We start from the raw sequence: 27,440 nt of genomic DNA, 5'->3' as shown, positions 1-27,440 counted from the left end.
TCAATGCGTACGATAACTGCTCGCTTTCTCTGCGTTTTCGAAACCTTTACACGGGACTATGGCGATCGCTCAGTGAATGCTCCTAAAAATATCTTTAGGTTGAAACTAGTCCTTAGCCTCCGCTTTGGAGCATCGGGCCCCCTTTATTGGCTTAACACGTAAAGCACACATTCTTTCTATTTTTGTTTTAACGAAAGGTGAAATTTATCTGAACTCAAAGCGCCGTCGTTCAGTCCCTTTTGCTTGGTCAAAACTCAGATGCTAAACTTTGTTAGTCAAACACCTCGGCAGCAGGGTAGGCTAGGTGCTTTGACGAACATCGGAAGGGTTGTTAGGGTTGTCTGTCTAGACGCCTCCGTGTAGGTGTCTTTAATATATTTTTGGGGGACCGTTAGGTGGGTGTTTAATTACCTGGTGGCGTCCGGCTTTGCGTCGGTTGCTGCTTGCTTCTCCTGTCATCGTTTCGCACCGTCGTTATTTAGATAGTCTGCGAAAAACAAAAACAAAAACAAAAAAACCCCGCCAAGGTCACGCTCCTTCTATCAGAAGGGAGTGCCTTGTTTACTCGCCGGCACTAGGTGCCTGAAAATTACCTGGGATTTCCTGGCAGTTAATTAGACTGTTTTTGGTCCGCCTGGTGGCACGCCTTATTTCTACAGCAAAGTCGCAGGTGGCTCCTATATTACGAAAGAGGCTAGCTTCCTCGTTGTATGTTTGTACAGTCAGTTGTTTTTAGCTTGAGACATACGCTTACAACGGGTCAGCGAGTAGGTGAGAGGTTAGCAGATATAGATTGCCAGCGCACCCACCCCCTTTTGCTCGTGCTCAAGCAATCCGTAACCTAATCCAAGGTTACACTTGACTTAATCGCAATAATCGCCTCGTTGAGTAAGAAATACAATGCAGGCTTATGGATCTTCAGATGACGGGTGGATCCTCAGATGCGCCAGGGGTAATCTTTTTTTTTATTTGCGATAACTGAATGAAATTTTCACAGTTTATAGTGCTTGATCTCTTGTACGTAAATCTGGTCTTAGTTTTGATACAGTTTGTTTTTTATGCTCTCGATGCAATGCATATGCAAACGACAAAAAACAAAGCAACAACATTTTCTTGCGTGCACATGGGTCATGGGAACACATTTAAAAAGTCTAATAAAATAGGCAAATTGACTTCTTTTAAAGCACTGAGTGCAATCGTCAACAAAGATAATGCTTGTGAGTACTCTTTTAGTTAAAATACATGAAAATCGCAAAAACGCCTTTTTCACAGGGACTGAAAAAGTTCCTTTTTAAAATTTTTCAGGAATATATAAAAATATACCTTCTGATTAAACCTAGTTAATTGCATTCTACATATCCTCAAGCTTCGCGCATGCAAACTTTTTTGTTGTTTTTGTCATGGGGCAATGTTCAAAATAGAAATGATTGTGCACAATCTGTGAAGAGATTTGAAAATTTCAAGAAAAAAAAAAAGACGATCGTATATTACCGTAGATGTGTAAGCGGCACACCTTCGTGGCGGAAAAGGCTTTAAATTTTTTTTTTATTTGAGGAATTGAAGGTACAAAGGATTGCAGTGAAGTGGAGATGGCTAGGCCTACTTCTCAAAATAATTGTGGTGGCAGGCGACTTCACAGTTTGAAAGAACTGTGCACCCTAACATGGCTCATATTTATGCCTTTTTGAGTTGCCGGGAGATCCTGGAATTCGTATTTGTCTAATTTAGCGACCATGTTCGCTCCTTATTTGTTTATACGTAAAATATGCAGACCCAAGGACCAGAAGTTACACTAAAACCCCAAATCACTTTTTCTTTGGTGCAAACTATTGCTTTTTTTTTACCTGCAGGTCCCCTTACACCGAGTTTTAAAATTAGGTTAGAATCAAGAGGCTAATTTGTTAGTAGTATATATAAATGTTCAATCAGATCTTCTTCATCGAAATAAGATCTCAAACGCTCTTCGCTTAGTTTTGGAACGCAAATTCCGGAAATCTCAAATTAAAACCGAAAATTCACACTGGCGACGAAAAAATAAATAAATATATATATATATATCGGTTTCAGTCATTGCGAGGCCTGGTGTCTATACGCCGCTGTTAGCCGTGGAATTCCAACCCTTTTTGAAGATTCTTTTGGGCGACGCGTTGTGTGCGTGAGTGTTTGTTTTCTAGAGGTCGTGGATTCGGATAATTAGTTATTCCGTGGCCAAGGCCCTATACAGTGACTTAAAAATCTCTTTCTTTTAGTTCGGTACGTCTTCGAGAGATGCGCGTCTTATTTTGCGACATTCCATATTTTCCTCCCAGGCCACACGGAACACTTCAACTTCGAAAACACCGAGACGGACGTCACCAAGATAGCGCTGTCGTTCTACTCCGGATTATTTGCTTACAACGGATGGTGAGTTCTCTCAGACGCCGCCAGGGTTCGCTTATCTGAGTGTGGCTGCCACTCTCCGCTGTAATCGTCTGGAAGGGTTGCGGGAGCCTGCTCGGACTATCGGTCAAGTTTGGAAGGTCAGCCGATAACAAATGTGTCTTAATAACGACAGAAAAAACAAAACAAAAAAGTTGGGAGATATAAGATGCCCAGCCTGTTTCGAGCTTTGGTTATATTTTGAATATACCCTTTTCGTAAGTGACGTGTCATCTAGTAGCTCCTGCAACAACTATCCGAGCCGCCGTTGTTTCACCACGTACTCTGAGCATGTATTGGACACGAGGGCTGCGTCAGCATTCGGCGACGAGTCGGAACCAATCACACGTCGTGCCCGCAATTCGTGCCCAAGAAATGGCGACCGCAAATGTTGCTGAATGGGGGTTTTGGAAAGGGTCTATTGGTATAGAAATATACACCCGTTCAATGAATCTCCGCTTAATTTAGGAAGAAACTTGGATTAGTGCGTAAGCAAATGGGGGTTCAATTTGCCCGCGAAATGTAGCGGGGAAGTTGCACGCCACGTTTTTGCGTTACACACTTTCGTTGCTCACTTCCGTTACCCACTTCCCCTGCCAACTTCCGATACGATTTTCTGGGACATATTTTGTTTGAATGTAACTCTAGCCCTATACAAATTCAGGTGTAAAACACCGGGAAGACGGTGAGCGCGCTCCGTACTAAACCCGAGATAAAACAAATTAAAAAAAAAGTAAAAAAGAAAAGTAAAATCACACCCAAGATTTTAATTGCTGTGTATCGCTGTCCCTTTTTTAAAAAAATATTTTCCCTGGTCTCGGGTTTATTGTTGAGATACCTCGATTAAATTTGTAGGAATGAAATTACTTTTCCAGAAATGCTTAAAGGAAGGGGAAGTTATACCGGAGCAACGCACGAACCATGTAATCAAGGACCGTGGTGTATTTTTTAAAGCTTAAACTTAAATGAGTTTAAGCTCTAAAAATATACTTTTGTTTTCCGGTTAATTTTTTTGTTTTTTCGGTTTGTGGAAGAATGGAACGAGGCGAGCCTTTTTAGTTGTAACTGCCGCTTCCACTTGTGAAATGAATTCGCATGAAAGCGCTTGAAATCACCGCAACAAGGAAATTATGGAGCTTGCCAGTTCTTTCTTCTTGGTTTTTGAAATGTCGGAATCAGTAGACGAGCTTTTCCTCTTGCAATGTAGACGCATTCTTTTTGTTTGTTTGAAATACATTCGGCCAGTTTAATTTACAATATATTCGATTTAAGGACCCTTTGAAAGTTATTCGGACGCATCTATTTATTGTAGTGTTGAATTAGGGTGAATCGAAATGACTGAAACGCGCGTTATTTCAGTTTTCGACACGAAGTTAGTAAGCTTCATTAGTTTAAGTGCGGGGTTAGCAGCAAATATGCTTGTTTCCCTTTTGTTTGCGTCATAGCATGAAACAAGGCCGGAAATTTGGGGCAGCCTTTTAAGGGGCGTAGATTGGGGGTTTGAAATGTTTTGACGTGAAATAAGTTCATCTAATATACGAAGTCTGTATGAATAACTTTGAAATATTCGCGGATACTTAAGTGTGAATTATGGTACTTAGAGTTGAAATATAATGATTAAGAATGAAAATCGATCTTCTGAAACCTACGAATGCAAAATGTAGTTGCTGAGATTTTCCCGCCATATTTTGGTTTCGAGTATAATGATAAGTAAAAATTGGGCCATTGTATTTCAGTTTTCAACATTATGTTGCGCTTAAATGGCGTTTTTGCGACAAAATATAGACATGTCACGAGTCTCGTTTTCTTTTAGGAACTACTTGAACTTCGTCATCGAAGAATTGAAAGACCCTCACAGGTAACTCTAATATTTTCCGTACATTTTTTTGCGTTAAATTGTTCCCAGATGGAGGAATAAATGTCAATCTCTGGGACGCAACTCACCTCGAATGTTCAAACTCTTTATCTTTTTACCCAGCAATACAACCACAGTGACAAGAGATGTGCGGTAGCTTCCATATATCACTACAAATTGGATAATGATTTTATCCCAATTAAAAAAAAATAGTTAAAAAAATTTTCTTACAAGTAATTAAATAAGCAAAAACCTGAGAACGTTTGAAAAAACAAACAAATAAAAAACTTGAGAGCGGGAACGAAGTGGTGAAGGGTTGATAATAATTAAGGCGACCCCGAGACACGAGCGACACAAGCACAGACTTGGAAGGGAATCCTCTGGATCCGTCAAATTGTCTTCTCAGCATTCACTAATAGACAGCTTTTCCTAGTGAAACTTCCTCTTCGATACTTTTAAGAGGTTCCTTTTGGGGTCCTTTCTGCTAGCGCAGACTAAGGATTTGTGATGTGTTCAATACACTCAAAAGAACGTCCGAAATTTCTTTTTAGCTTGCTTTGTGCGTGCGTGCGTGCGTGTGTGCACATTTGCCGTTGTTGGGTTCACTGTCTCCGGGGTTTTGTTGGTTACAGTGTGATTTTTGCCATGCTCAAAGTTTGGATAGGGTTCTTTTTTGTCTTCTTTAAGAAAGGGGGAGGGGGGGGGGGGGGGTGTCGTGAGAAAGTAATAGTCTGAAGGGCGTTGCAAACTGATTTTCCAGAAACCTCCCTCTCGCCATCTTCATCTCCTGCATTCTGGTTATGGTGGTCTACACCCTGAGCATAGTCGCCTTCCACACTACACTCTCGGTGCAAGAAGTCCTTGGCGCCGAAGCCGTCGCTGTGGTATGACCCTTCGATTAAATTATCATATATATATATATTAGTTCTGCGTGAGTTTTACTTTTTAGACTACTTCAACGTGGCTCTCGCTAATTTTTTGTATCTTGTAATTTTCTAATCCCCTGAACATTTGTTCTACCGGTCTTTACATCATGCGAATTGCGCTTAAAAGGGGCAGTTCATCGACACGAGCATATAAATTATTATTCTGATGCGGAACATATACAGCATGTAAATTTGCTACAGGCCATGTTCCCGATTGTACTTGAGCATCTTCGATATTTATGAGGTGTCGTCTTGACAAGTTTCTCACAGACTCTGTCATTATATATATATATATATATATATATATATATATATATATATATATATATATATATATATATATATATATATATATAGGGCAAATGGTTTAAGATTGTGGTCCGATGTAGTAATATTTATAATTAGTTGGTAATTTTTAGTAGGCCTACAACATGACCTTTACAGAAGCGGAGTGTGAAATAAGTGTTGTCGAACACGTTGCCTGTACTCGGTTTCATTGATTAGAAAAAAAAAAAATCTCAAAATTCCTGCGCTCTTACGGTTATGGAATGGACACGTTTTATAGACCTTTGCATCGCTTTTCTTCCTGGTCAAAAATGCTGAGTCACTGAGCTGTGGACGCATGCGCAGCATCTGGTACACCGCACGGCAGAGCAACGACGCACGCTCAAAAGGCGTTTCACAGCCCAGCAGACAAAAGATGGCAGTGCTCAGAAGGCGATCTTTTCAAAGGTCTATCCGTGCTTCACTTTTAAGTCCGATCGAAGCCGACCTCACTAACTGTTAAAACCAAATGACCAAAACTACTCGTCGCGACGCTCGTTGTCTTTCTGTGTTTTCGATCACTCCCTAAAACCAATCACGCATAAAAAAAAAAAAAAAAAAAGCGCAGGTTGCGGTGCAATTAGTGTACGTGATTCGTTCAGGCCGTTGATTGGAAACGCACAAGGCCGATGAGCGCCGTGACGGTGCACTTTTGACTCTGTTTGATTGGCTCCATTGGGGTGTAGTATTTACACCCATTGGCTCGTACACCGTCAGAAATAGAGGGTGTAGTACTGGCTTCCTATATAACACCAAAAAGCAAACAAAAGTACCTGCTTGATTGGCTCCATTGGATGGTACACTCTCAGAAAAAAAAAGGGGGGGGGGTAGAACTTACACCGCTCACCTCGTATGTAACAGCCTAAAAAAAAACAAAAAAAAAAACAACAATAACAAACAAACCTACAATTTGACGTTTTGTTTATTGACGTCGAACTAATCGAGTTTTATCGCGAGCGGCTCGATAGTCAGTGATTCCGCCTGAAACTTTTAAGTATAACTTTTTTTAATGACAATACTTGTATCTAGATTCTAGATCAATGTATCTTCTAGAGTCTACTCACGTGTCTCACAGAGAACAAATAATTCAACGAAGATTTCTCCATATAAATGATTTTAAATATTCTCTTTTCTCCCGGTTTATTCAAGTGTGGAATAAATTACCTAATGATGTTAAAAATATTACGATGCCGGAGCTGTTTTTTTTTGGGACAAAATTTAGTTTTTTCTTGAAATTTCTTATATTTCTAGTGTTTCTGAGTTTAGAATTGTCGTGTTTTCTGTTTTTATATTGTCATGTTATTATTTTTTATGAATACTGTCTTTTATATAGCCTTTTTAGGCGATGTAATTATGCAAATAAACAAATAAATCGATAAATATTAAAATCGCTTATGTACGCATTAAAGACTGCTGGAAAATACACAAGGTTTTGTTGGCCCTGCTGCAAAAACCTAGCTTTTTGTAGTTTTAATTAAGTACATAATCTATTTAGGAAGTCATATCACACAGCTATCAAGCCGCTGGTAAAAGTTGGCGTCGTCCGTTCGACCTCAGTGGACTGAACGTCGAAATGTCGTTTTGGGGTGTTATACAGGGGACAAGGGGTGTAAGAAATACACACCCTAATCGTGAGATTGTAGCGTCCACTGCAGTTGGACTTAAAGTGAAACGGAGTATACGGTATCATCCGGGCCATAGTCCGCGCCTCGTATCCGCTGGACCAAATACTGGCTGAAAAATAGGTCTTTCCTCTGATAGTCCCCACCTGGTACTTAGACAGCACGTAAACACTTTTCTCATGGAGCACACACCTTGACGAAAGCCTATACTTTATCAGCTCTCAAGGAAGCCTGCAGTGCACAGAAAACATCTCTAACATACGCTGCCATTCATGAAGTTTGTCAGGTCTCGTACTAGTAAACAATCTTGAAAAAAAAAAAAAAAATCATTGTATGGTTTTCACCTTTAGATTGTCGCACCGCGTAGAATCTAAACTTTTAGACAGATGTAATCCGTGGTCTATGGTCCGGAAAGATACTGCAGTTCTAACATCGTTTGGAGGGGGGGGGGGGAGGGGAGGGGAGGGGAGGAGGAAGACGATCGTGCACGTTGTTACGGTACCGATTTGATTCGATTCTACGATTTTCAGACGTTTGCCGAGAAACTGTACGGGTCTATGGCCTGGATCGTGCCCGTGTTCGTCGCCCTTTCCACTTTCGGAGGTGTCAACGGCATCCTGTTCACTTCGTCCAGGTCTGTACTAGCGTTTTTCCACAATAGATCAGCGCTGTACGCCATTATGTCGATAAGACCGTCGAAAAACCTTTCACAATTCGAGAAGCATGGGCATCATCAGACGTATCATGCGTTTCTAAAGCTGGTAACTATAGTTATAACTAATCTTCCGATAATTTCAGTGGAAATATGAGGCTCATTTTCGCCCGTTTCTCGGTCACTTTCGCCATAGAGCTTCATGGATTAGAGGGCTCTGTCGGCCGCCATTTTCCCATTTGCAACGGTCAGAAATTCGCTCATCACTTTTGAATGAAATGACTGTGAAGCGTTGGCATCTGGTTGTGACCGATAGCGCTACCTTTAGGCGTAGAATGAGCGTTCTGCGATGCGTGATTTCCTTTTGTGGCAAAAAAACAAACAAGTTTTTTGGCACATCCTGTATATTGACATAATGCGTATGCTACTGGAACAACACTCATAATACATTATGCGTACAATGATTATATATAATATACGCGCCTATTCCACTTTGCCTTTCACTGCATTGATTTGTAGCTTGCTCTGGTAAACCTATAAAAAAAGAAGCGAAAACAAAACAAAGACAACGTATTGTACCGCATTACGTGCACTGGATGCAAGCTTGACTTTCCGTTAGTGGTGCAAAACTATCGATAGTACTATAGATAGTCGACTATCGGAAAATTATCGTTAATCGGCTATGAAAAAACTATCGATAGTCGACTACCGTAAACCTGTCGATAGCACTACTGTCCATAGGTTCGCGAAACTAGTAGTTTGCGTCGATCCCTTTTTTCTTTTCCTCGCTTTAGTTTTTTCAAATAGGACACCAACTAGCCCAAGCACTTACCATAGTGGTGCAAAACTATCAATATTAGTATCGATAATATCGATAGTCGCCAGATATTTGACTATCGATAGTAAGAAAAATTATCGATAGTACTATCGATAGTCGACTATCGAAAAACTATCAATAGTACTATCGATAGTCTACTGTCGAAAAACTATCGATAGAACTATCGATGGTCGACTATCGATACTTATGCGGAACTATAGATAGTTTTGGAAAAACTTTCGATAGTGTCGATAATCAATTTATCGATAGTTTTGCATCACTATACTTTCCGTACATATTCCATCCCCTAGGAAAGGGACCAAGAATGTGCTTGATATATCTCCTAAAATCCTAGATAAAGCTGTTTGACATAAAAGGGCTTTTTTTTTAATGGAAATAAGTAATGTTTTAGATTTATCTGCTCATTGGAGAAGCGAAGCCCTGTTCGAATTTAGCGACTGAGATTATCAGCGTGACAGGGCACGCGTCTGACGTGTGACGCGCAGAGAATAGCCGAAAGGATGCGATTATCTCGTATGAAATTAAATAATAATAAAAACATTTGGGCGTAATTATTGTACGGCGTAAATAGCGACACGTACTTAAGCACTATCAGCCCGTCGTAACCCTGCGGTTTCAACTCGCAAACTACGCACGGAAACAAACGGGAACACAAACAAATTCCGTTCATTTCCAGTTTTCTTAGCGGTAACAAATTCGCCGAGTTCCTTTCGTACGTCAGGCTTCTTGTTTTTTGTTTTTGCAAAGTGGCCGACACAGGGGTTATTATATACTCCGTTTTTGTGCGTTTTCTATCACCGGCTAAAGCAATCTTACATAGTCAAAAATTCTAGAATTGCATCGCATTCACTGCGCGTGATTGGTTCAACCGATGATAGCAGACGCACAAAAACAGCAGCAACGAGCGCCATGACACTGTGCACTTTTGGAGCCACCTTATTGGCTGCATCAGATCGTGTTGCGCAGAAACCCGATACCCGTGAAGCGTGTGCGCATGCCGGCAGCAGCGCCACCGCAGCGCCGTGACGTCAGAGTGTTGAGTTGGTGTATGCGGAGCGCAAGTTGGTCTGCTTCTTGCACAGGGGTTGTGATGATGTCGAGACTCCGAGCTCTTATTGGCTGACTGAGAAACAAAACAAACAAAAAGTCGGTAGACCTCGAAGCATCTACTAGCGGGTCTACCCACTATCCTCTCAATCGCAGCCAATCAGAGCACGGTGTCGTTCTGACGTCACTGCAACTCCTGCGCAAGAAGCAGACAAACTTGCACTCCGCGTAGGAACCAAGTTCTTATATAGTACACAGTTACCCCGTTTATCACTCATTGGGAAAAAATTTAAAACTGCCGCGTCACGGCTCTGTATGTGTGCGCGCCGTGCGGCATTTCCCGCAAGAGATGTTCTGCGGGCATGCTCAAAACGCCTTCCACGGCCGTGTAGACGAGATGGCGGCGCGGAGAAGACAAATCATACGATCATCTATAAAAAAACAAACGCGAACTGTGTTTAGAAGAGTAACGACATTCTTTGTGCAGTGCATACTGGCGTGACTGCGCAGTTTGTTTTTTTAGGCAGAAAACAACGGCGCGAATACCTAGTAGAAAATTATTAGAAAGACGCGGTGTTTCTTCCAGCAAAATGTGGTTTCGTCATACGTACTTTTTTTTTTTTGTCTGAGTTGCGCAAGAGCGTGCGCAGTATCGCGGGACGTTATTCTGGGAATCCCTGGAGCGACGCCATGTGGGGCTCTCACAAACTTTGCACGAGCTTGAAACTAAACCTGGCGGAATACTCATTTCCCGGGCACTTGTCGCGCGACGTATTGGTCTACGCACTTTTCGACTTCAAGCTGCTCTGCAAATGACTTCGAAGCATTCATTTATTATTATCTCGAAGGCCCTACCATATGGTATTACAGAAAGAATAAGCTTATAAAAATTTCGATAGTAAAAATAAAAAAAAGAAATAGGAAGAATTAAATTTAAGATCGACAAAAAGTTATAGACTAGGAAGCGATATTAAAAGTGTTTAATTAAAAAAAAGAAAAAAACATATAGGGGAAGTGTTAGACGAGCCCTGTCTTCACAATGTGTATATCGCCACGGTAAGTTGACTAATTCACTAAAATCTTGACTTCTTATTTATTGGTTTTAAGGGTTCATGTTGGAATGGCAGTATTGACGGCAATTACTTTTAGTTGCCAGACCTATTTAAAGAATTTGCGAAAGTGTTTGTTTCAGTCATGTCGGTCACTATCTCGGCAGTGTGCCCTTGGTGGGTGCGCCGACAATTTACGATGCGACCTAAACGACTACGTCACTCTTTCAAGCATCACTGTGGGCGAGGCTCGATGCACTCTTTTTGTGCGCAATTTTTAATCGAGCGAAAAAAAAGGAAAAAAACACGAAATTGGTAGAATAATATTTTAAAATGCATTATCATTACCTTTTTCACAAATTCTATACATTACTTCTATACAACTTACACCAGCTCGCCTGCACTCTGACTATTTTTTCTATGCATTGGTCTGGTCTCTAATAGTAAGTGCCGTAAATAATACATTATTGAACATGACCCCTAAAATCAATATTTATAACCCTAATTAACACATTTTGTTATTTAGTCAACTTAGCACGATGATTTATTCTAATGTCCGCCGAGCCTGATGAACACATGGTGAAGTGAGTACTCGTCTGTCTCCCCCTTAAAACAATCTTCAAGTGAAATTTAAACTCTGTATGTAGGAACAAACAAAATTTATACATACAAATAATGAACTAGTAACACATTATCACTCTAATAGTACAAGAATCGCACATATTTTAGATCTACGCTGAGCAGCTCTCTAGAAGTATAAGAATTGTTGCCAATCACTTTGTGGTCGGTTAGTGAGTTTCATTTGGTTATCGTGGGTTCGAAGAGTTCACATAAGCGGTGGTGGACGCGAAGAGGGGCTGCTTCTTGCAGGTGTTGTATAATCATAAAAAAAAAGAGAAAGAAATGTGGGATGGTAACAATGTGTTTCTCGGCGCTGGATTATAATGGTAAACTTTGTAAAACAGTGTTAAACGAAATATTTTTTCCCTTAAGGTTAGTTTCGGAAGATTCCCTCCCTGATGTAGTGTAAAAAAAGTAGTCGGAATAAAAAAAGAAGAGAAAAAAAAGCGACCCCTTATTTTTGAAGTTGTAAAATGAATGAAATGCATTATAGGGAATCGGTGAAAGAATAGTTGCGTCAATTGGCGCATATTTTCCCGCTACATTTACGGGGAAACTGAATAGTTTTATAGGTCACATGACGTGAGGGCACGTGGTGTTGATTTCCCCCGCAAAATTTATCGGAGAAACTGGATTGGTGACTGGGTTACGAGACGTAAAGTTTCCCGCTAAATTTAACGGGTGACTGAATCGGTGTATAGGTCACGTGACGTAAATTTTTGCGCAAAATTTCGTGGGTAAATTGGTGAGTATGGTCCCGTGACGTCGGGCCACGTGACTTGTATTTCCCCGCTAAATTTAGCGGAGAAACTAAATTTGTGTGTAGGTCTCGTGATATCAATTTCCCAGCTAAATTTAGCAGGAAATCCACGGACGGACGGACGGACGGACAAAATGTTTTTTAATGGGGGGGGGGGGGGGGGGGGGAAGGGGGTTGGAAATAAATTTTTGCGTAAATAACTCGTAAAGCACTTCTTTTGGATGGGTTCTCATTCTTCGAACAAACAAACGGTGACAGGAAGGAATGAAAGGTAACTCCGAGAAAAATAGGGTGCAAGGAGATGCAACGTGAACACGCTTTCTGCGCTGTCGCGTACGTCCACTCACGCATACGAGTAAATAAATAAAAATTAACGTGTGTGATTTTTTTACATTCAGATTCAGAAAGTCACGTTAGCACATTCACACGTTAAAAACAAAAAATGTCGAGATCTAAATTTGAGGAGGAGTAACAAGTAGGGGTATGCGAATAGGAGCTCAAATCTTATAACACAACGCCCCATTTGTTAGCCTTCATAGTGCGAGGGTCAGCGTGATGTACAGGTTTCTTTACAGTGCTAAAGTTAGAGAGAGCGCTGTGATTAAAAAAAATAGGAAAAAGAAAGTCCGAACGCAGCTGACGCAAAGTCTAGGGACACCACAAAAAAGCAGCGCCAAAATTGCATCGTCACGGCGCTTGTTGTCTTTATGCGTTTTCTTTCCCGGCTACACCGATCACGCATAGTGAGTGCCCCATTATCATGCACTTCCCCCCCCCCCCCCCCCCCTTTAATGGACTGATATTATAGCCAGTGATGTCGAACGCTCAGATCACATACCGTCTCTACTAGGCAGTTTTAGGGAACTGTTTTGTGCACGTCCGATACGGATACGGTGAGTCCTCCTCCGGTAAGAACTGCGCTTGTGCGAGTGTTCTGTGGTAGCGCATGCGCAGTGCGTACCGCGGAGGGCCCATCGTAACGAATGGGATGTGCAAAAAGGGTTCCCTAAAATACCCTAACGGGAAGCGAAATATAGGCGTAGTAACAGCGGCGACGAACGAGGTGATGTCTGAAAGTGCGATTGCTCATTTATTTTATTCGCATATATTTTTAAGACGCGGTAGCTTCCATAGTGAATTCTCAATTGCTAAAGAAACAAACAACAACTGCAAACGCATGTTTAGGCTGTGATGATGAGTGGTCAGAAATATATAAGCGAGTATTTGGTTTGTGTTCCCGTACATGCACCTTAAGCGGAATAACGTGCATCGAATGGCGGTGATACCTCCATGTTGCGGCAGTGTTCAATAATATATTGGTTCCGAATTGCTCTCTGTTTTAAAAGGGAACGGAATTTGGAACAGTAAATTTTTATTCTCCTAAATCAGTGCACTTATTTTGGGGCTTAGATGGGCAGCGATTTATTGATTGACATTTAATTGCGATGTTCTTTGAAACAAACGATTGTACTATTACGAAGCGCCATGTTCTGAAAGCCCAAGCTGCGTTCAGTCGCGTACTTTTTACGTAAGTTTTGACAGGTTTACCTTTCAAAGCTGCTGCCCCGTGAAATGCGTGGGATCTTAGATCTTATACTGCTTTTTGTTTCAGATTATTTTATGCCGGTGCTGAACAAGGCCAGATGCCAAGGCTCCTCTGCATGATCCAGATCAACCGACTTACACCGTCGCCCGCTGTGCTCGCTATGGTTGGTATATTTTGATTGGGTCTTTAACTTTTTTTTTTGTTACCAGGGATCAATAATTACCTGAGTGTTTTTACTCACTTCATTAGAGTGTGGCGGGTAGGCGTCCTGGTAGACTTCCCCTTATAGCATGTACTTAAACTTACTAGTGTGAGATACACTGCAGTCAAAGAAAGAATGAGAATGGTTGATATGATGTCTCTTTTGGATGCCCCGCCGTTCTTACCCTTTCAATCACCATATTGTGTTTAGTGACAGCCTTTCAACTGTAATAAGACAATGGAAATGAGGTTAATCTTACCAATAAAGTCGGGAGCGGGCAGCGGAAGGACGTGCCTATTTATTTCCTGTAAGTAACCAACTAATAAATGATTGAATAAAGGTAAGGAATGAGCGGAACGTAAGCCAGCTAAAGTTAGCTGCTCTGTAACGGTTTTTTGCGGCGTTCTTTGGTTACATTATGATGTTCATCTTATGTAAGCCGACCCTGAAACGCTCGGTGTTACAACGTAAAAGCAAAATCCAAACTCGTCTTTGTGCTGTTGCGCTTTGTAGAAAGTGCGACGCACTTGACACGAACAAGCGATTGTGTACCGTTTGTATTTTTCTTAAACAGCTAAGGGGCTGTGATAAAGAAGCTTCCGCTGTAGTATATTCTGCTTTATTTATTCGTTTATTTCGCGTGGGAGTGTGGAAGGAGAGGCACGGATAGAAGCTTCAATATTTGGTTGTCAACGCGGATCTTATAAAATGCGAAGATACACAATGTAGCATTCGCGTTATGCTATTCATGATTTTAGTGAAGCTCGATAACTAAAGAATACCGTCCCGCTTTTATCCCATTTGACCTTATAAAAAAAACAAAAAACAAAACGAGGAGTAGATGGTTACAGATAGTCCGGTCGAACGATCCGATACTGGTCAAGGGATCCACCATAGGTCAAGAGGAGGTCCAGCGAGTCTAGAGGTCCACTATTGAACCTTCTGACTCGTTGGATTTCTTGACTCGCTGAACCCCTTGCCTAGTAGTCGGACATGATTGAGCTGAAACGAATATTACGAGTGATTTTTTCAATTGTTTTTCCTTGCAGTGCCTGCTGTCGCTCGTGTACTTGTGCAGCAGCGACATCTTCGCCCTGATCACGTACGTCGGGTTTGCCACGTGGCTCGCCATTGGCTTGGCTGTGGCCACTCTGCCCTACTTCCGGTGGAAGCAGCCTAATCTCAAGCGCCCCATCAAGGTGAACTTTCGCCCAATTTTGATCGATTTAAGCCGGGATCACACTGCTTATACATAATACAAAAAGAAAAAAAAAGTCTGCAAACAGATTTGAACGCGAGTCACTGCGAGATCCGTACTTCGAACGCCGCATGACAATGAGTTCAAGGAGAAAAGTGGCACGCGGCATTCGAACCACGGATATTGCTGTGACTTTTGTTTTCAGACGGTCTTTTGTAGGATGTAGGAGCAGTGTGAGCCCGGCTTCAGGTGTCCAAGGCCCCCTAATACAGTACATATAGTCGGGCTAAGAATTCAGTAGACGCTTCGCTCCAGCGCACGCTCGCTGCCTTCTGAAGGGCCGTGGTCTGGCGTGGAGCGAAATGTTATCAGTCAAAAATCCCGCGCTAGATTCGCAGCCTCTACCCCGTTGATTACGGGAAGGAAAGACGTTTACAACTCCCTGTAATGCCGAATTAGAGCGCAGCTCTTGAGGAGGAGGGGAGGGTACGGCAAGGAGAATATGTCCCTCCTCCTCTTCCCCCTTCGTACCCTCTCCTCCTCTTCTTCTCACCTCCTCCTCTCTCTCCTCTCCTCTATCCTCCTCCTCCTCCTCACATTCTCCTTGCCTCCTCCTCCTCCCTTCCTTCTCCCCCTCTCCTCCTCCTCCTCTTCTTCTCACCTCCTCCTCCCTCTCCTCTCCTCTATCATCCTCCTCCTCCTCCTCACGTTCTCCTCGCCTCCTCCTCCCTTCCTTCTCCCCCTCTCTCCCTCCTCCCTCTTGTACGTCACTGGCGACCTTCATGACGTCACTCGGGAAGGTTGTGACTTTCGTCGTGACCTTCACGAGTCACCTTCATGATGTCACTCGTGACCCTCGTGACGTTACACGTGACGTCACGTGTGACATCACTATGGGAAACGTCCCATAATGCAACGCGCGGTTACGCCGACGGTGATGGCGACGCCGCTCAGGCCAGAAACGGGCGCCTAAGAGCTGCGCTTTAAAAGAGGAGGTGGAGGGGGAAAAGGAGGGGAAGGAGGAGAAGGGGAGGGTACGGAGGAGGGGGAGGAGGGGCATATCCTCCCCTCCGTACTTCCTCCTACTCCTCCTCCTCGAGGGCTGCTGTCTAATTTCGCATTACAGAGAATTGTAAACGCCTTTCATTTTTTGATCCGAGAAATCGGAGATGGCGATTCGAAGGCGGCTTCTCGTGCGACGAAAGCAGTGGTCAGAGCCAAGCGCTCGTGCCTAGACCGTGCTAGGCTAGGTTCAATTTCTTTGTTAAGCTGTGTTAGTAAACACCGGGCTGTGCGGACAGCAAGCTCGATAAGGCGCATCCTATAGTTCGACCTCCTGCCCAGTGGGGGTAACAATAATTGCGGAGAAACACGGGCGGAAACGATTTAATGCCAATATTTAAGAGGTTCGAGCGGTAGCTTAGCCGACCTGCTTCTCAAGAACGCCTGTTGTACACGGGCGAAAGAGACACTTCCTGCTGCGCCACGTACCTGAAACTGCCAAATTTTGTCGTAGAGTTTTTAATGCGAAAGCATTAACTATCCCATATAGCGGAGCCGGCGGCTTCTGCAACCGCAAATAACGCGAAAGAAATGCCCACAATGCCCATCTTTCCATTGGAAGAGCAAAACGGCTCATGGAGAGCCATTGGCGGCCGCTTCACGAGATCGTGTTCGCGCTCGGCCCCTGCTGTCGTGTCAAGAGTTGCTGGGGGGGGGGGGGGGGGGGAGGGGGGGGAGGAGGAGGACTGGGGCAGCTTCACGAGAGCGCGCGCTCGGCCCCCGCTCTCGTGGCCGGCGTTGCGGGAGGAGGAGGAGGGAGGGGGGCTGCGGCCGCTTCACGAGAGCGCGCGCTCGGCAGCAGAGGTTGGAATTTAGGTCGCCCTCACTAACCCTCCCCCACACAGCCACACTCACCTTAGCCCCTCACTCACCCTCAGCCCCTCCTTCACCTTCACAGTCACACTCACCTTCAGCCCTTCACTCACCCTCTTCTGAACCTCACGGCCCTCACGCCTCACATGCGCTCATGGTCCTCACAGCGCTCACGGCTCTCACGCCCTCACACCCCTCACGATCTCATGATCCTTACTCACCCTAAAACTCAAGCATTTTCGGGGTTCAGAAACTCACTCACCCTCATCTCACCTGTGAAGATGAGAGTGAGTGAGGGTGAGTTAGGGCCCTCATGAGTGAGGTTTGTCGAGGTATGCCGGTTACCCAAGAATCAAACAGCGCCATCATCAGCGCGGCGAAATTCTTCCGAGGCGAGCGTCGACCCCACTTCCCGGCAGATGCCGCGAGAGGTCACAATACCCGCGCAACCCTTCACAAATTCTTTTCGCCTTCAAGTGAAATTAGGCATCGCAAAAAACTCATCGTCTCGCACAAGCCCCACACGCAAACGCAAGTGCTTAAAGGACACATGCAAAGGAAAAAAAAAATTTTTTTAAACGGCTTAGATGGAAAAAGGACGCCATAAAACGATTTTACAACGAAGAAAAAAAAAATTTACAGCTATATTTACGGCGCAAAACGAATTTGTAGTTGGCGCCCGCGGGCACCGCGGAAAAGTGGTCTGTATTTATCACGTGACTGGTCTTTATTTATCACGTGGTGCTTGCGCTCTTTCGGAAGTTTCCTATGGCCTCTAAAAGTAACTTATTCATCTTTGTTTGAAGTATAACAAAAAACCAAGACGAATAAGTAACTTTTAGAGCCCAAAGGAAACTCCTGAAAAAGCGCAAGCAGACGTGATAGACCTGTGCGCCGGTCAGACGACGGCGGCGGCGCCCCGAAGCAGACGAACTTGTGCGGCGGCGGCGACGGCGGCTTGGAGAAACGCGTTGAAGCGGCGTTCGCACAACGCTCAGCGTGCGGCGGCGACGCAGCGCGGCGGCGCGCGGGCCTACCACGTGACCAGCAGCGGCTCCCGCGAGCGCCAACTACAAATTCGTATAGCGCCGTAAATATAGCTCTAAAAATTTTGTTTCTTCGTTGTAAAATCGTTTTATGACATCCTTTTTCCATCTAAGCTGTCTAAAAAAAATGTTTTTTTTCCTTTGCATGTGTCCTTTAATTTGAGTTCAGATCCCTCACGAACTGGTGCCCCTCATTCCCCTCACCGCCCTCACGGCCCTTACACCCCTCACGCACTCATGGTCCTCACGCCCCACACGAACTCATAACCCTCGTGATCTCACCGCCCTGACGCCCCTCACGGTCCTCATGCCCCCCACCCACTCATGCCCTTCACACGTTCACACCCCTCATGGTCCTCACGCCCCTCAGGCACTCATATCGCGCACGCACTTACGGTCCTCACACCCCTCAGCCCTCACGTACTCATGTGCCTCACGCACTCACCGTCCTCATGCCCCTCACACACTCATACCCCTCACGCATTCACGGTCCTCACACCCCTCACGACCTCACGATCCTCACACTCATGATTTTTCGCGATTCAGAAACTCACTTACTCTCACGTCACCTGGGAAGATGTGGGTGAGTGATGGTGAGTGAGTGCCCTCATGAGTGAGGTTTGCCGAGGTATGCTCGGCCCTAGCGAAACGTGGCCGTCTCCGCCAGTACACCGCAGACGAACTAAGGGAGCGGAAGAACGACTCACGCTTTCGCATTCACAACTCATAACAATTGCTTAGGTGTCCTCGGAATTTTTATGATGTACGATACAGAGGCTCAGCTGGCGCTAGTGTGCTGTCACAAATTGAAGCAGACAGCACCCAGTCGAAAATTGGCTTCTGGTAATGCATTTCTACGTGAAGAAGCAGATACATTTGTTTCTCTGCGCTTGACGACAAGAGGAAATTTTACGAATAATTATAAACCAGTAAATATCTTGGATCATTTATCAATTACGTAAACAAAAATTTTGGTCAGTTACAGTTTTTTTCTCAAATTCATGTAATTAAAGAGTGCTAAAACTGCTTCAGACATGCATTTATGCGCACTGTCGTACACTCGTAGCGTGAACACGGCGTCGGCGCTTTCGTGCAAGGTGATTTACGTGCCAAACGATCGAAGGACATCTGGAAAACCAATGGAGACGACAAGAACTACGGAGTAACACTGGATCAATCACTTCCGGTGTATGTAGGTGGTCAACATAAAGTAGGCCAAGTTAATATATCTTGATTTGCAATAAAAAAAGTATTGCTTTATCCGCTATGCTCGTGCCTATGTGCGAAGGTGCTTGTTCTGAGCTCGAAACATCACTCGCACGTTCGAAATTTTTGAAAATAGCTTGATTGCAGAGCACAGATGTTCGATAAAAGCTGTCCGGCATAGAAAATTATAGGTAGAAACACCTTTAATATCCCACGTACTTCATTCTTTATGTTTTGAATGTTTTCAACCGCTGGATCATAAAGGTGCACGAGGGTCATATGGTGACAGGACTGGCATATTAGCAATATAGAAGCGTCACAGGAATGCTGGCGAACCTTGAACACGCTCTAGATTCCTCTTGATTGTTATTTTCGTTAGAATCGTCGCTCCTTTTTACACACCCGCTATGGAGCTGAAATTTGGGTCTTAAATATAGCGAAGTTTAACATCGTTCACTGATCAAGAATACTGTAATTAAAACTATTTCACTTTTATAGTATTAATAAAGTTACCTACTATAGACCATTCCATTTAGCGCTCTCTGGGCGGCGCCATTTTGTTCGACACCAACGCTTTCTCCATACATCGGGGAAATTCAGCGGGTTCGGCCGGGTAAAACGAGAGAGAGGGCACGCGCCCGGACTCCGCTAGCAGACGACAAACCGGGAGGTTGCCATTCTCCATCTTTGGGCTGTACCGGCGGGCTGTACCGAACATCGAACCCTCGCTCGTGGCTGCCGTTGTGAAGTGGTTCTCGTTCTTAGAATAGTTATGGATACTCCAAAATCAGCCTAGAGCTCTCTGTTGTTCTACTTCGGTAAATGATCAACTAGCGTATCTTTGTTACGTTACTTAAATAGCAGTGGAGTCAGCTGGCAGTACTACCCTCAACTACTTCGTGTATTGCGGCAGAAGAGCACGTTTTTATTTATTATTTCAGACTTTCACTCATGGTCGCTAAAGGCCTATACCAGTACGAGCTTTGTATAGTAAAAAAAAGGTACAGCAACCGGATTTACTTTTTGCCGGAAAGACCGGTCAATCTGACACAGTTTTCCCTTTTTGTTTTCGTTGTTTGCACGCAGGTAACAGCGCAATTGGACCCTGTTAGTCCTTTTATCTAGCATAGTATTACACGATAACTTGCATGCCAAAATCCGCGCGTCCGCGCTTGAAATTTCCAAAATGACGCGATTTTAAACCGAGTTTCCACGCCAGCCGGTTGTTAAAGGCCGACGTACAACCTCGGTCTTCTGCAGGGAAGATAATCCTCTTAGCGCTCCCCTCCCCTAAGCTGTGAGGGAAGCCAAGTTAGGGCAAGCTTAAAAGTGGAGAGATTATAGGAAAGGAGCAGGAGGGCGAAAGTGGAAAGCGCGAAGTGTACGTCGGCCTTTAAGTACAGCCCACTCGGCGGAGCAGACGACATACGGGGTGAGAGGGGGAGGGCATTTTTTTCTCTCTCCCCTCTTCCTAGCGGAACGGTCTATACTTGCTACGACCCAAGTAATAAAAGTTATTCCTGTTATTCTTGTCCCTCGAAAAGACAAAATGCAGGCGCGTTTTCCCACACAGGAGCAGCGCAAAAGAAGACGGGTTCCTGCCTGCTTCAGTTTGCATCACGAAACTCGCGTAGACACTAGCGCCACTTGAACCTCATAGCGTACATTATGCTAACTCTACGGATTTTGCCTGTGCACTTGTGTCGGTTATTGTACAGGAATGTTGCGTCAGTGTTTGAAGCCATCACCTTTTCGGGTCCAATAACACGCTTGGCGCTGGAAGCTATTTCGAAAACATGACCGCCGCCAGTGTTGCTTGAGTGTCTACTGCAAAGCGTTTCAATTTTGACTAAGGGTGCGTGCTATTGCTAAATTTAACGCGTTAAGCATTTTTATTTGCGTAATGTTTTAGAACTTAGCTGGAGTCAAGTTCCTTGATATTTGAATATTGAACAGTGTGAAACGCAAATTGTTTTGTTCGTAAACTATTGCTTTCGTGTAACTTTTTCTCAGAGATGGTACATCTGGTCAATATCATAATTTATGAGGCAACGTTTAAAAAAAGATATAAAGCAAACATGATAAGCAATTAATGTTGATCGGGGTTCGTGATGTTCTTTTTTATGCCTTATAATCCCGATCGGACTTTCAGTATCTTTCATAAATGTCCGTTTAATTTTCTACAAAATAGCACACATGCTATATCGAGAGAAAACCCTGTAAGTTTAGAGTCACCTATGTGCTAGTAGCTGAAATAAAACTTTGTCATCTTATATCATTCTCTAGGCCATTGAAATGACGGCAGATACCTTCCGTGTTAGGTAGTCGTGGGAAATATCCCATACTGGGGAAAGACATATCTCCAAGGGATCGATGGAAACTTGATTTGAACGCGAGTAAAACATTGGGAATATTTCTGAAACATCTTCCATGTTTTACATGCGTTGAAATGGAATTTATTTTTCTCCCTCGAAGCTGCGTGTTTTCCCCACAGCTTCGGGAAATTCGCGGCGTTTATCGCCCATGCGAAAAAATGCAGGGCCACTGAGAAGTTGGCGCATGCGCGCGCTTTCCCCCAGCTCGGTGGACAAAGATGGCAGTGCGCAGTAGGCAACCATTGGAACGCGTCTGCGCATCGTATGTAGAACGGTCATATATCTTTTTTTTCTTCTTCTTCCAGGTCAACCTTATCTGGCCCATCATATATCTTATTGCCACGGTATTCATCACTATTGTGCCCATGATTGCGGAGCCTGTTCAGACAGGTGAGCTTGCTTTTTTTGGGGGGAATGTTTTTTTGTATACACACTGGGCTACCGGAGGGCAGTGATCCTGGAAGTGTCTACATGGGGGACGTCCTAATTCTGGGATTATGGCCGTATTGTGGGTAAAGATAACGGAATGTGTTCGTGTTTGGGCTGATAGCGGGACTTTTATAGGGACATGTCACAGTCGTCGCTTGTGTGTCGGACATCACTTAGAAATGACAGAGAGAGGCGGGAGCGAATCAATAACAACAAAAACAAGAGCAACATAACGATAATGAGCATAACGTTACGCACACTTTTATATGTACTTTAAAATTTCGTTTTTGTTTCTATTACTCTTCTCCAATTTTCGAAATCTTAATACATATTTAGCAGGCTTCTGTTTAGATGCAGGTATCTTAAGAATCGTTGACGTTTTTTCTCGAAATCTCAGTACGAATGTAATAGGAATGTGCTATCTAGCTCGTATGTGCTATGAATGATTCACAGATATGTTGGAAAGTTTTAACGGATAAAATATGCGGATCAAAATGCTTCGCTATTAACGTCGTGGGAGTCTCAACTGCAGCCGCGTAGGCAAAAATATTAATCTTTACACAATTTGAATACGTGGTTACTCTGGTTTTTAAATACGTAGTTCAATACTCAATGTAGCTTGTGTATCTATTTTGCATCTTACTTACATCACCACAATATTTTAAGTACATTTGTTCCCATTCGCGTTTCTCGTGTTTTGCGTTAATTGTGTCCACCACTTCTGATAACGTTGTTTGTTTGTCAACCTTCACGAAAAATTTAATTTCGTCTAACTCCAGTTCGTTTAATTCAAGATGAGCATTGTTACATATTGTTGGCTGCTGGGAAAAAAAAGAAACGGAATCTTTTTTTCCCTCTTAAACTACACTACGCTTTGCCGAATGCTCAGCCGCGATCTATATAGTATAGCGCCAGCGGTTGGAACCAGATACTAAAGTTTGGGAACTTTCCGTTATCTCAATCAAACATTTTAAGCGATTTTTATTATTTTAATTGAGAAAATGGCGGCCAACAAAGCCCGCGAGTAGACTGGGATGAATTGCGTGTACCATCGGGAAGTGGCTCTATATTCGCTGTTGAAAGGTCCCTCAAATCACTTAGCACTTTTGAATCAAATAACGGTAAGTTGTGAAACTTTGGGGTAAGCAAAACTCGGTGTTTTTTTGTTTTCCTTCAGACACTCGGTACATTAGACTCCAGCGCGTATAAAGCGTCGCAAATATAAGCAAAACAACCACCACCGCAATAACTTAAGTTGGAACAATTGGTTTAAAATAAAACAACGTTCGAGGGTAGATATTTACCCACCCTGTCCAAGGTGTTATATTTACGGTTTGAAATACAAGATACATTTGGGGGACAAGGGAGGATCGATCGGGTCATTCTAAGCTTCGTTATCGCGTCAACACGTTAAGCGATGCAGAACCGAAAATTTCCCCGTCTAATAAGTGTCTCACTGTCTTTCCATGGGTGAGCAGCCGCCGGTGTGCGCGAGCACACGCAACGAAATTGACGTCATCATATCCCCCATTCAAGCTTATTAAGCGTGAATGGGGGATAGGATGACGTCAATTTTGTTGCGTGTGCTCGCGCACACCGGCGGCTGCGACTCATGGAAAGATAGTGCTAAGCCACTTATTATAGACACTAAAATGTTCGGGTTCAGCATCCATTTAAACAGAACTAGGCTTGCTCAGTTAGGCTTCTGCAAAATGTATTTTTAGTGAAATTTTGCACTATTTTTTTTTTCTACAGGATTTGGTGCTCTCATCATTGCAACCGGAGCTCCCGTGTACTTCATCTTCGTCTACTGGAAAAACAAGCCAAAGTGGATCCTCGACATGTTCGGTAGGTGAACCTAAAGTGCACGTAGGTTCTTTGGGAGTTGTGTAGTCGACCAACATAAATGTATAGAGAAGTAAAGTGTGTTTAGTGCCACCTACAATGAAGCTTAAAACGTTGGAATTTGATTTTCACAAGGCTTAAAAGAAAATCTTAATCGCTGTCTATAGCCTTCTGTTTCTATGTTCTGATGTTTTGTTAGCGTGACCTAAAAATTGATGAGTTCCAACTTAGAGGTTTAAACTGGGCACTTACTGTTTCGCGCGAACTTGGTTTCTTGTGCGAAGTTTTGTGATCTTCAAAGCTGCACGCCACGCTGACGCCAATTTGGACACATCGCACTTTATTATGTCCATTCTTTGTGACAGTCTTAGAGCAGGTAATGTTTCTGACATTTTATATAATTTTTCTTTTTCGATTAAAATCCAAGTGTATTAAAGATAGTTCACTAGTGCCTAGAAGATAAAGTTTTCGATTCATTTACATGTGAGATTGTATTCAGTTTTAGAGCAAACGTATGGTGTTAACGAACGCCGCTCCGATGGGTGTGTTTAGTCATATTCGTGCATGGAAGACTTGTTATCTGAAATGGTAATACAAACATGTCAGTCGCGATCCTGGCGGCTGGTTATCAAAGCGCCGGGGAAGAAGACGAGCGGACGCCGGCGTCGCTGTCGTCGCGACGTCGGAACCCGTGGATGCCGTAGTTTTCGTTGACTAGCCCAATGTAGAGTAAGCTGTATCGGAGCAGTCGTCTCTGTGCTACTTCCGTTTCTGTGCCAGCACCAGAATCGCGGCGAAGCACAGCTGTGACGTCACGAAGCGAAAGTCGAGGGAGGGAAATGAACACGATGTCAAGTTTCAAGACACCACCTGGAGAAATGTTGCAGGCGCCATAGTACACGGGTTGGTAGTCTGAGGCGGGAACATATAAGTATTGACTTAAGTCAGCGCGTGTCTACGCTGAACAGGTCAGAAGCTATTATGCATTGGTCTCGCCCAGCTGAAGTTGTTGTTTTATCTTGAGTTGGCTCCAAGTGGTTACCTTTGGTTCACTTGAAATATACGTCATTCGTTGCAAATAATGTATGAACATTTAGTTTAAAAAAAAAGAAAGTGGGATGAGTGAGTCGGGAACAAAAAAGAACGAAATGTCGGTTGAGTTCCCGCTCTTACAACGCCAAGAAAAAAGCAAAACAAAAAAGCAAAAAAAAAAAAAAAATTGGAGAGATTTAAATATATTTTTTCGTTTTGTTCTTCAATTGCAGAGGGTTCGACTGTGTTTTTACAAAAGATGCTGTTCGTAGTGGCGTCTGAAAAGCCAAAGGACGTCTAGACCGTCTGCTTTGTCAAGATTCCTCCACACCTTTCCGAAGAAACGCCTTCAACGGAGCATCGTCACCTTGTAACGTCGTCTGCCATTTTTGTTTGAACCGCAGTTCAGCAAAATATCTGAGAAAAAAGAAGTAATAAAAAAACAACTTAAGCGAGGTAATATTTCTAGGACGACTGCGTGTACATATACATGTCTACATATATATGCACGTATATTTTTCTAATTTACGACTAAGTTTCTAGAGGTACTTTGAGGGGAAAAAAGGGATATTTCGGAAGTCTTTCAGTGCTAATGCTTCCAAGTGTCGATTTGACACAAAATGGACTCGTAGGTTCTACTGTCGTAACAGCGTCTACATATCTACCGTCTGTCCTAGGGTATGTGTGCAGATTCTGTGTTTCAACTGTGTCTTCGCTGGGTTCAACTTCGAGTGCCGTTAACGTGTTTGCGATAGATCGTGCGACGATGCTAGACAGCGACGTAAATTATTATAATTATATGGTTGGTGATAATGGGGTCCCTCTACGCCCACCATGCGAATTTCCGTGTAGTAAATATGGGAAGCTTTTATTGAAGAGATGCTATCAAATGTGCTCATTTTTGAAATGTGTGCCGTGAACAAACCGATCGCAGGTTGTACAAACCCCCTTCGCGTGCTTCAAAAGCTGTTCCCCCATTATAACATCGAGAGTGGATTGTCATTAGGGTGCCTTGAATTTTGACCATAAGGCTTAAAACCAAGTGTTTTGGCATCTCTGAAGCGATGAAACACTGTACGCGTGCATTTTGTCACGAGATCAGTCATTCACGATTTTTGTTTCTTCTTTTGTATGTGTGTATTGTTTCCAGTAGCTCCAAGAGCAACAGCTATGACGAGAAAAAAAAATATTGTCTTTTGTTTTGTAATTGTTTTAAGAGCGACAGCTATGACGAAAATAAACGTTTTGTTTTTGTTGTAGTTTGTAGCGTTTTTTGTTTAGTTTTTTCCAAACTAAATTGTTACAAACTCGAAGACACGGTAAAACGTGGTTTCTATGGTTTGCTCTTTTTTGGACATAGTTCGTTAAAGGTGATGAAGGGTCAGACAGGCTCTCAATATAGTGCAGTATATGACAAACCCCTACCTTGCACCGTTTATGACAATTGAACCATTTTCTTAAAATTGGGGTGGGAATGATTTAAGAATAGCACCGGAAGGTTATTTTTTTACAATGTTATAGAAGTGTTTCCTAGATGTCTTTCATTGCTTTCCACGTGCGAAAGCAATGATCACTTTGGGCAGCTTACACTCCCATGCTCTCATTTACTTTAGAGCAATAGCTTTTCAAGACGATAAATGTGACATTTAAAATGAATTCGAAATTAACCTGTGAATGAAAATAAATTGCTTTAAACGAACCGTTGATCGAGTGGGAAGCATTTAAGCTGGATTTTCAGATGTTCTATGCATCTTGTATCAGAAAGAAACAAACAAATGCTTATATACTTATCTGCTTGTGAACTCTCGAGTACGCTTCCACTTGGAGTGAAAAGCGCGCTGGACAATTTGCGTAACTCTTCAAAACTTAAGGAACATTACGTAGATTGCATTGTTATCTTGCAAAAGGTATAACACGTTACTAAGTGACGAGTAGGAAAGCAACTCGATTGGTACAGCGAGCAGACAATAGAGTGTGTCGTCTACTCGCCGCGCCTATCGGGAGATGGCGCCACTTGTAACATTCATCACTAACTCGCTCGTCTGCGAACGTGTCCTCCGTTGACTTTGACAGGTTCGTTGGTTTCATAATATAGAGAAAAATAATTACGGCTTGAAATCTAACGAGGTAAAATCTACCGTCTAAATGCGCATTTGGTGGAAAAGGGAGCATTCTATGTACAGGCGCCGATTTTTCCTGCTTGTTTTTGCCGCGTAGGAAGCTCTGACGCGACCTATACATTAGATCTCCCTTGATACTGCGCACTCTCTTCTAAAAATAGCAACACACAACAAGCATGACGAAGCACCCTTTTTTTTTTGAAACAACAAGGCCTTTCGCAGTTTGCTTTGCTGCCTTTCTAGAAACCTGCGCCGCAAAGAGTGTCGCCACACTTCTGAGATGCACGAAGTGTTTCTTTTATCTAGGAACTTTAGAATACACAAGTCTTTCACACACGTTCTTCCATCAAATGCGATGTTGCAAAGCCGCACTATTTTCTAGCATATTTTTTCATTAAAGTGCGCGGCTGCGATCGCATGGTAGTGCCCAAGCCAAGGTTTCGTATGTACCTAT

General features: G+C 43.3%; 1 protein-coding gene across 1 annotated transcript in view; it reads left to right on the top strand.

The window, feature by feature from the left end:
- Positions 1 to 26,125, top strand: part of LOC8040499 (large neutral amino acids transporter small subunit 2) — a 110,757-nt gene extending 84,632 nt beyond the window's left edge. The window contains exons 4-12 of the mRNA XM_029979593.4: positions 2,310 to 2,403; positions 4,232 to 4,276; positions 5,034 to 5,157; positions 7,676 to 7,779; positions 13,725 to 13,821; positions 14,910 to 15,059; positions 21,866 to 21,950; positions 23,745 to 23,837; positions 25,100 to 26,125. Of these exons, the coding sequence (XP_029835453.2) occupies positions 2,310 to 2,403; positions 4,232 to 4,276; positions 5,034 to 5,157; positions 7,676 to 7,779; positions 13,725 to 13,821; positions 14,910 to 15,059; positions 21,866 to 21,950; positions 23,745 to 23,837; positions 25,100 to 25,167 (860 nt within the window). The 3' untranslated portion in view covers positions 25,168 to 26,125. The remainder of the gene's footprint in view (positions 1 to 2,309; positions 2,404 to 4,231; positions 4,277 to 5,033; positions 5,158 to 7,675; positions 7,780 to 13,724; positions 13,822 to 14,909; positions 15,060 to 21,865; positions 21,951 to 23,744; positions 23,838 to 25,099) is intronic.
- Positions 26,126 to 27,440: the final 1,315 nt, after the last annotated feature.

This window comes from Ixodes scapularis, unplaced genomic scaffold, assembly GCF_016920785.2.
Source record: "Ixodes scapularis isolate PalLabHiFi unplaced genomic scaffold, ASM1692078v2 PGA_scaffold4__175_contigs__length_147842914, whole genome shotgun sequence".
In the NCBI taxonomy this organism is placed as follows: Eukaryota; Metazoa; Arthropoda; class Arachnida; order Ixodida; family Ixodidae; genus Ixodes; species Ixodes scapularis.
This window is presented reverse-complemented; position numbering and strand designations above follow the sequence as displayed.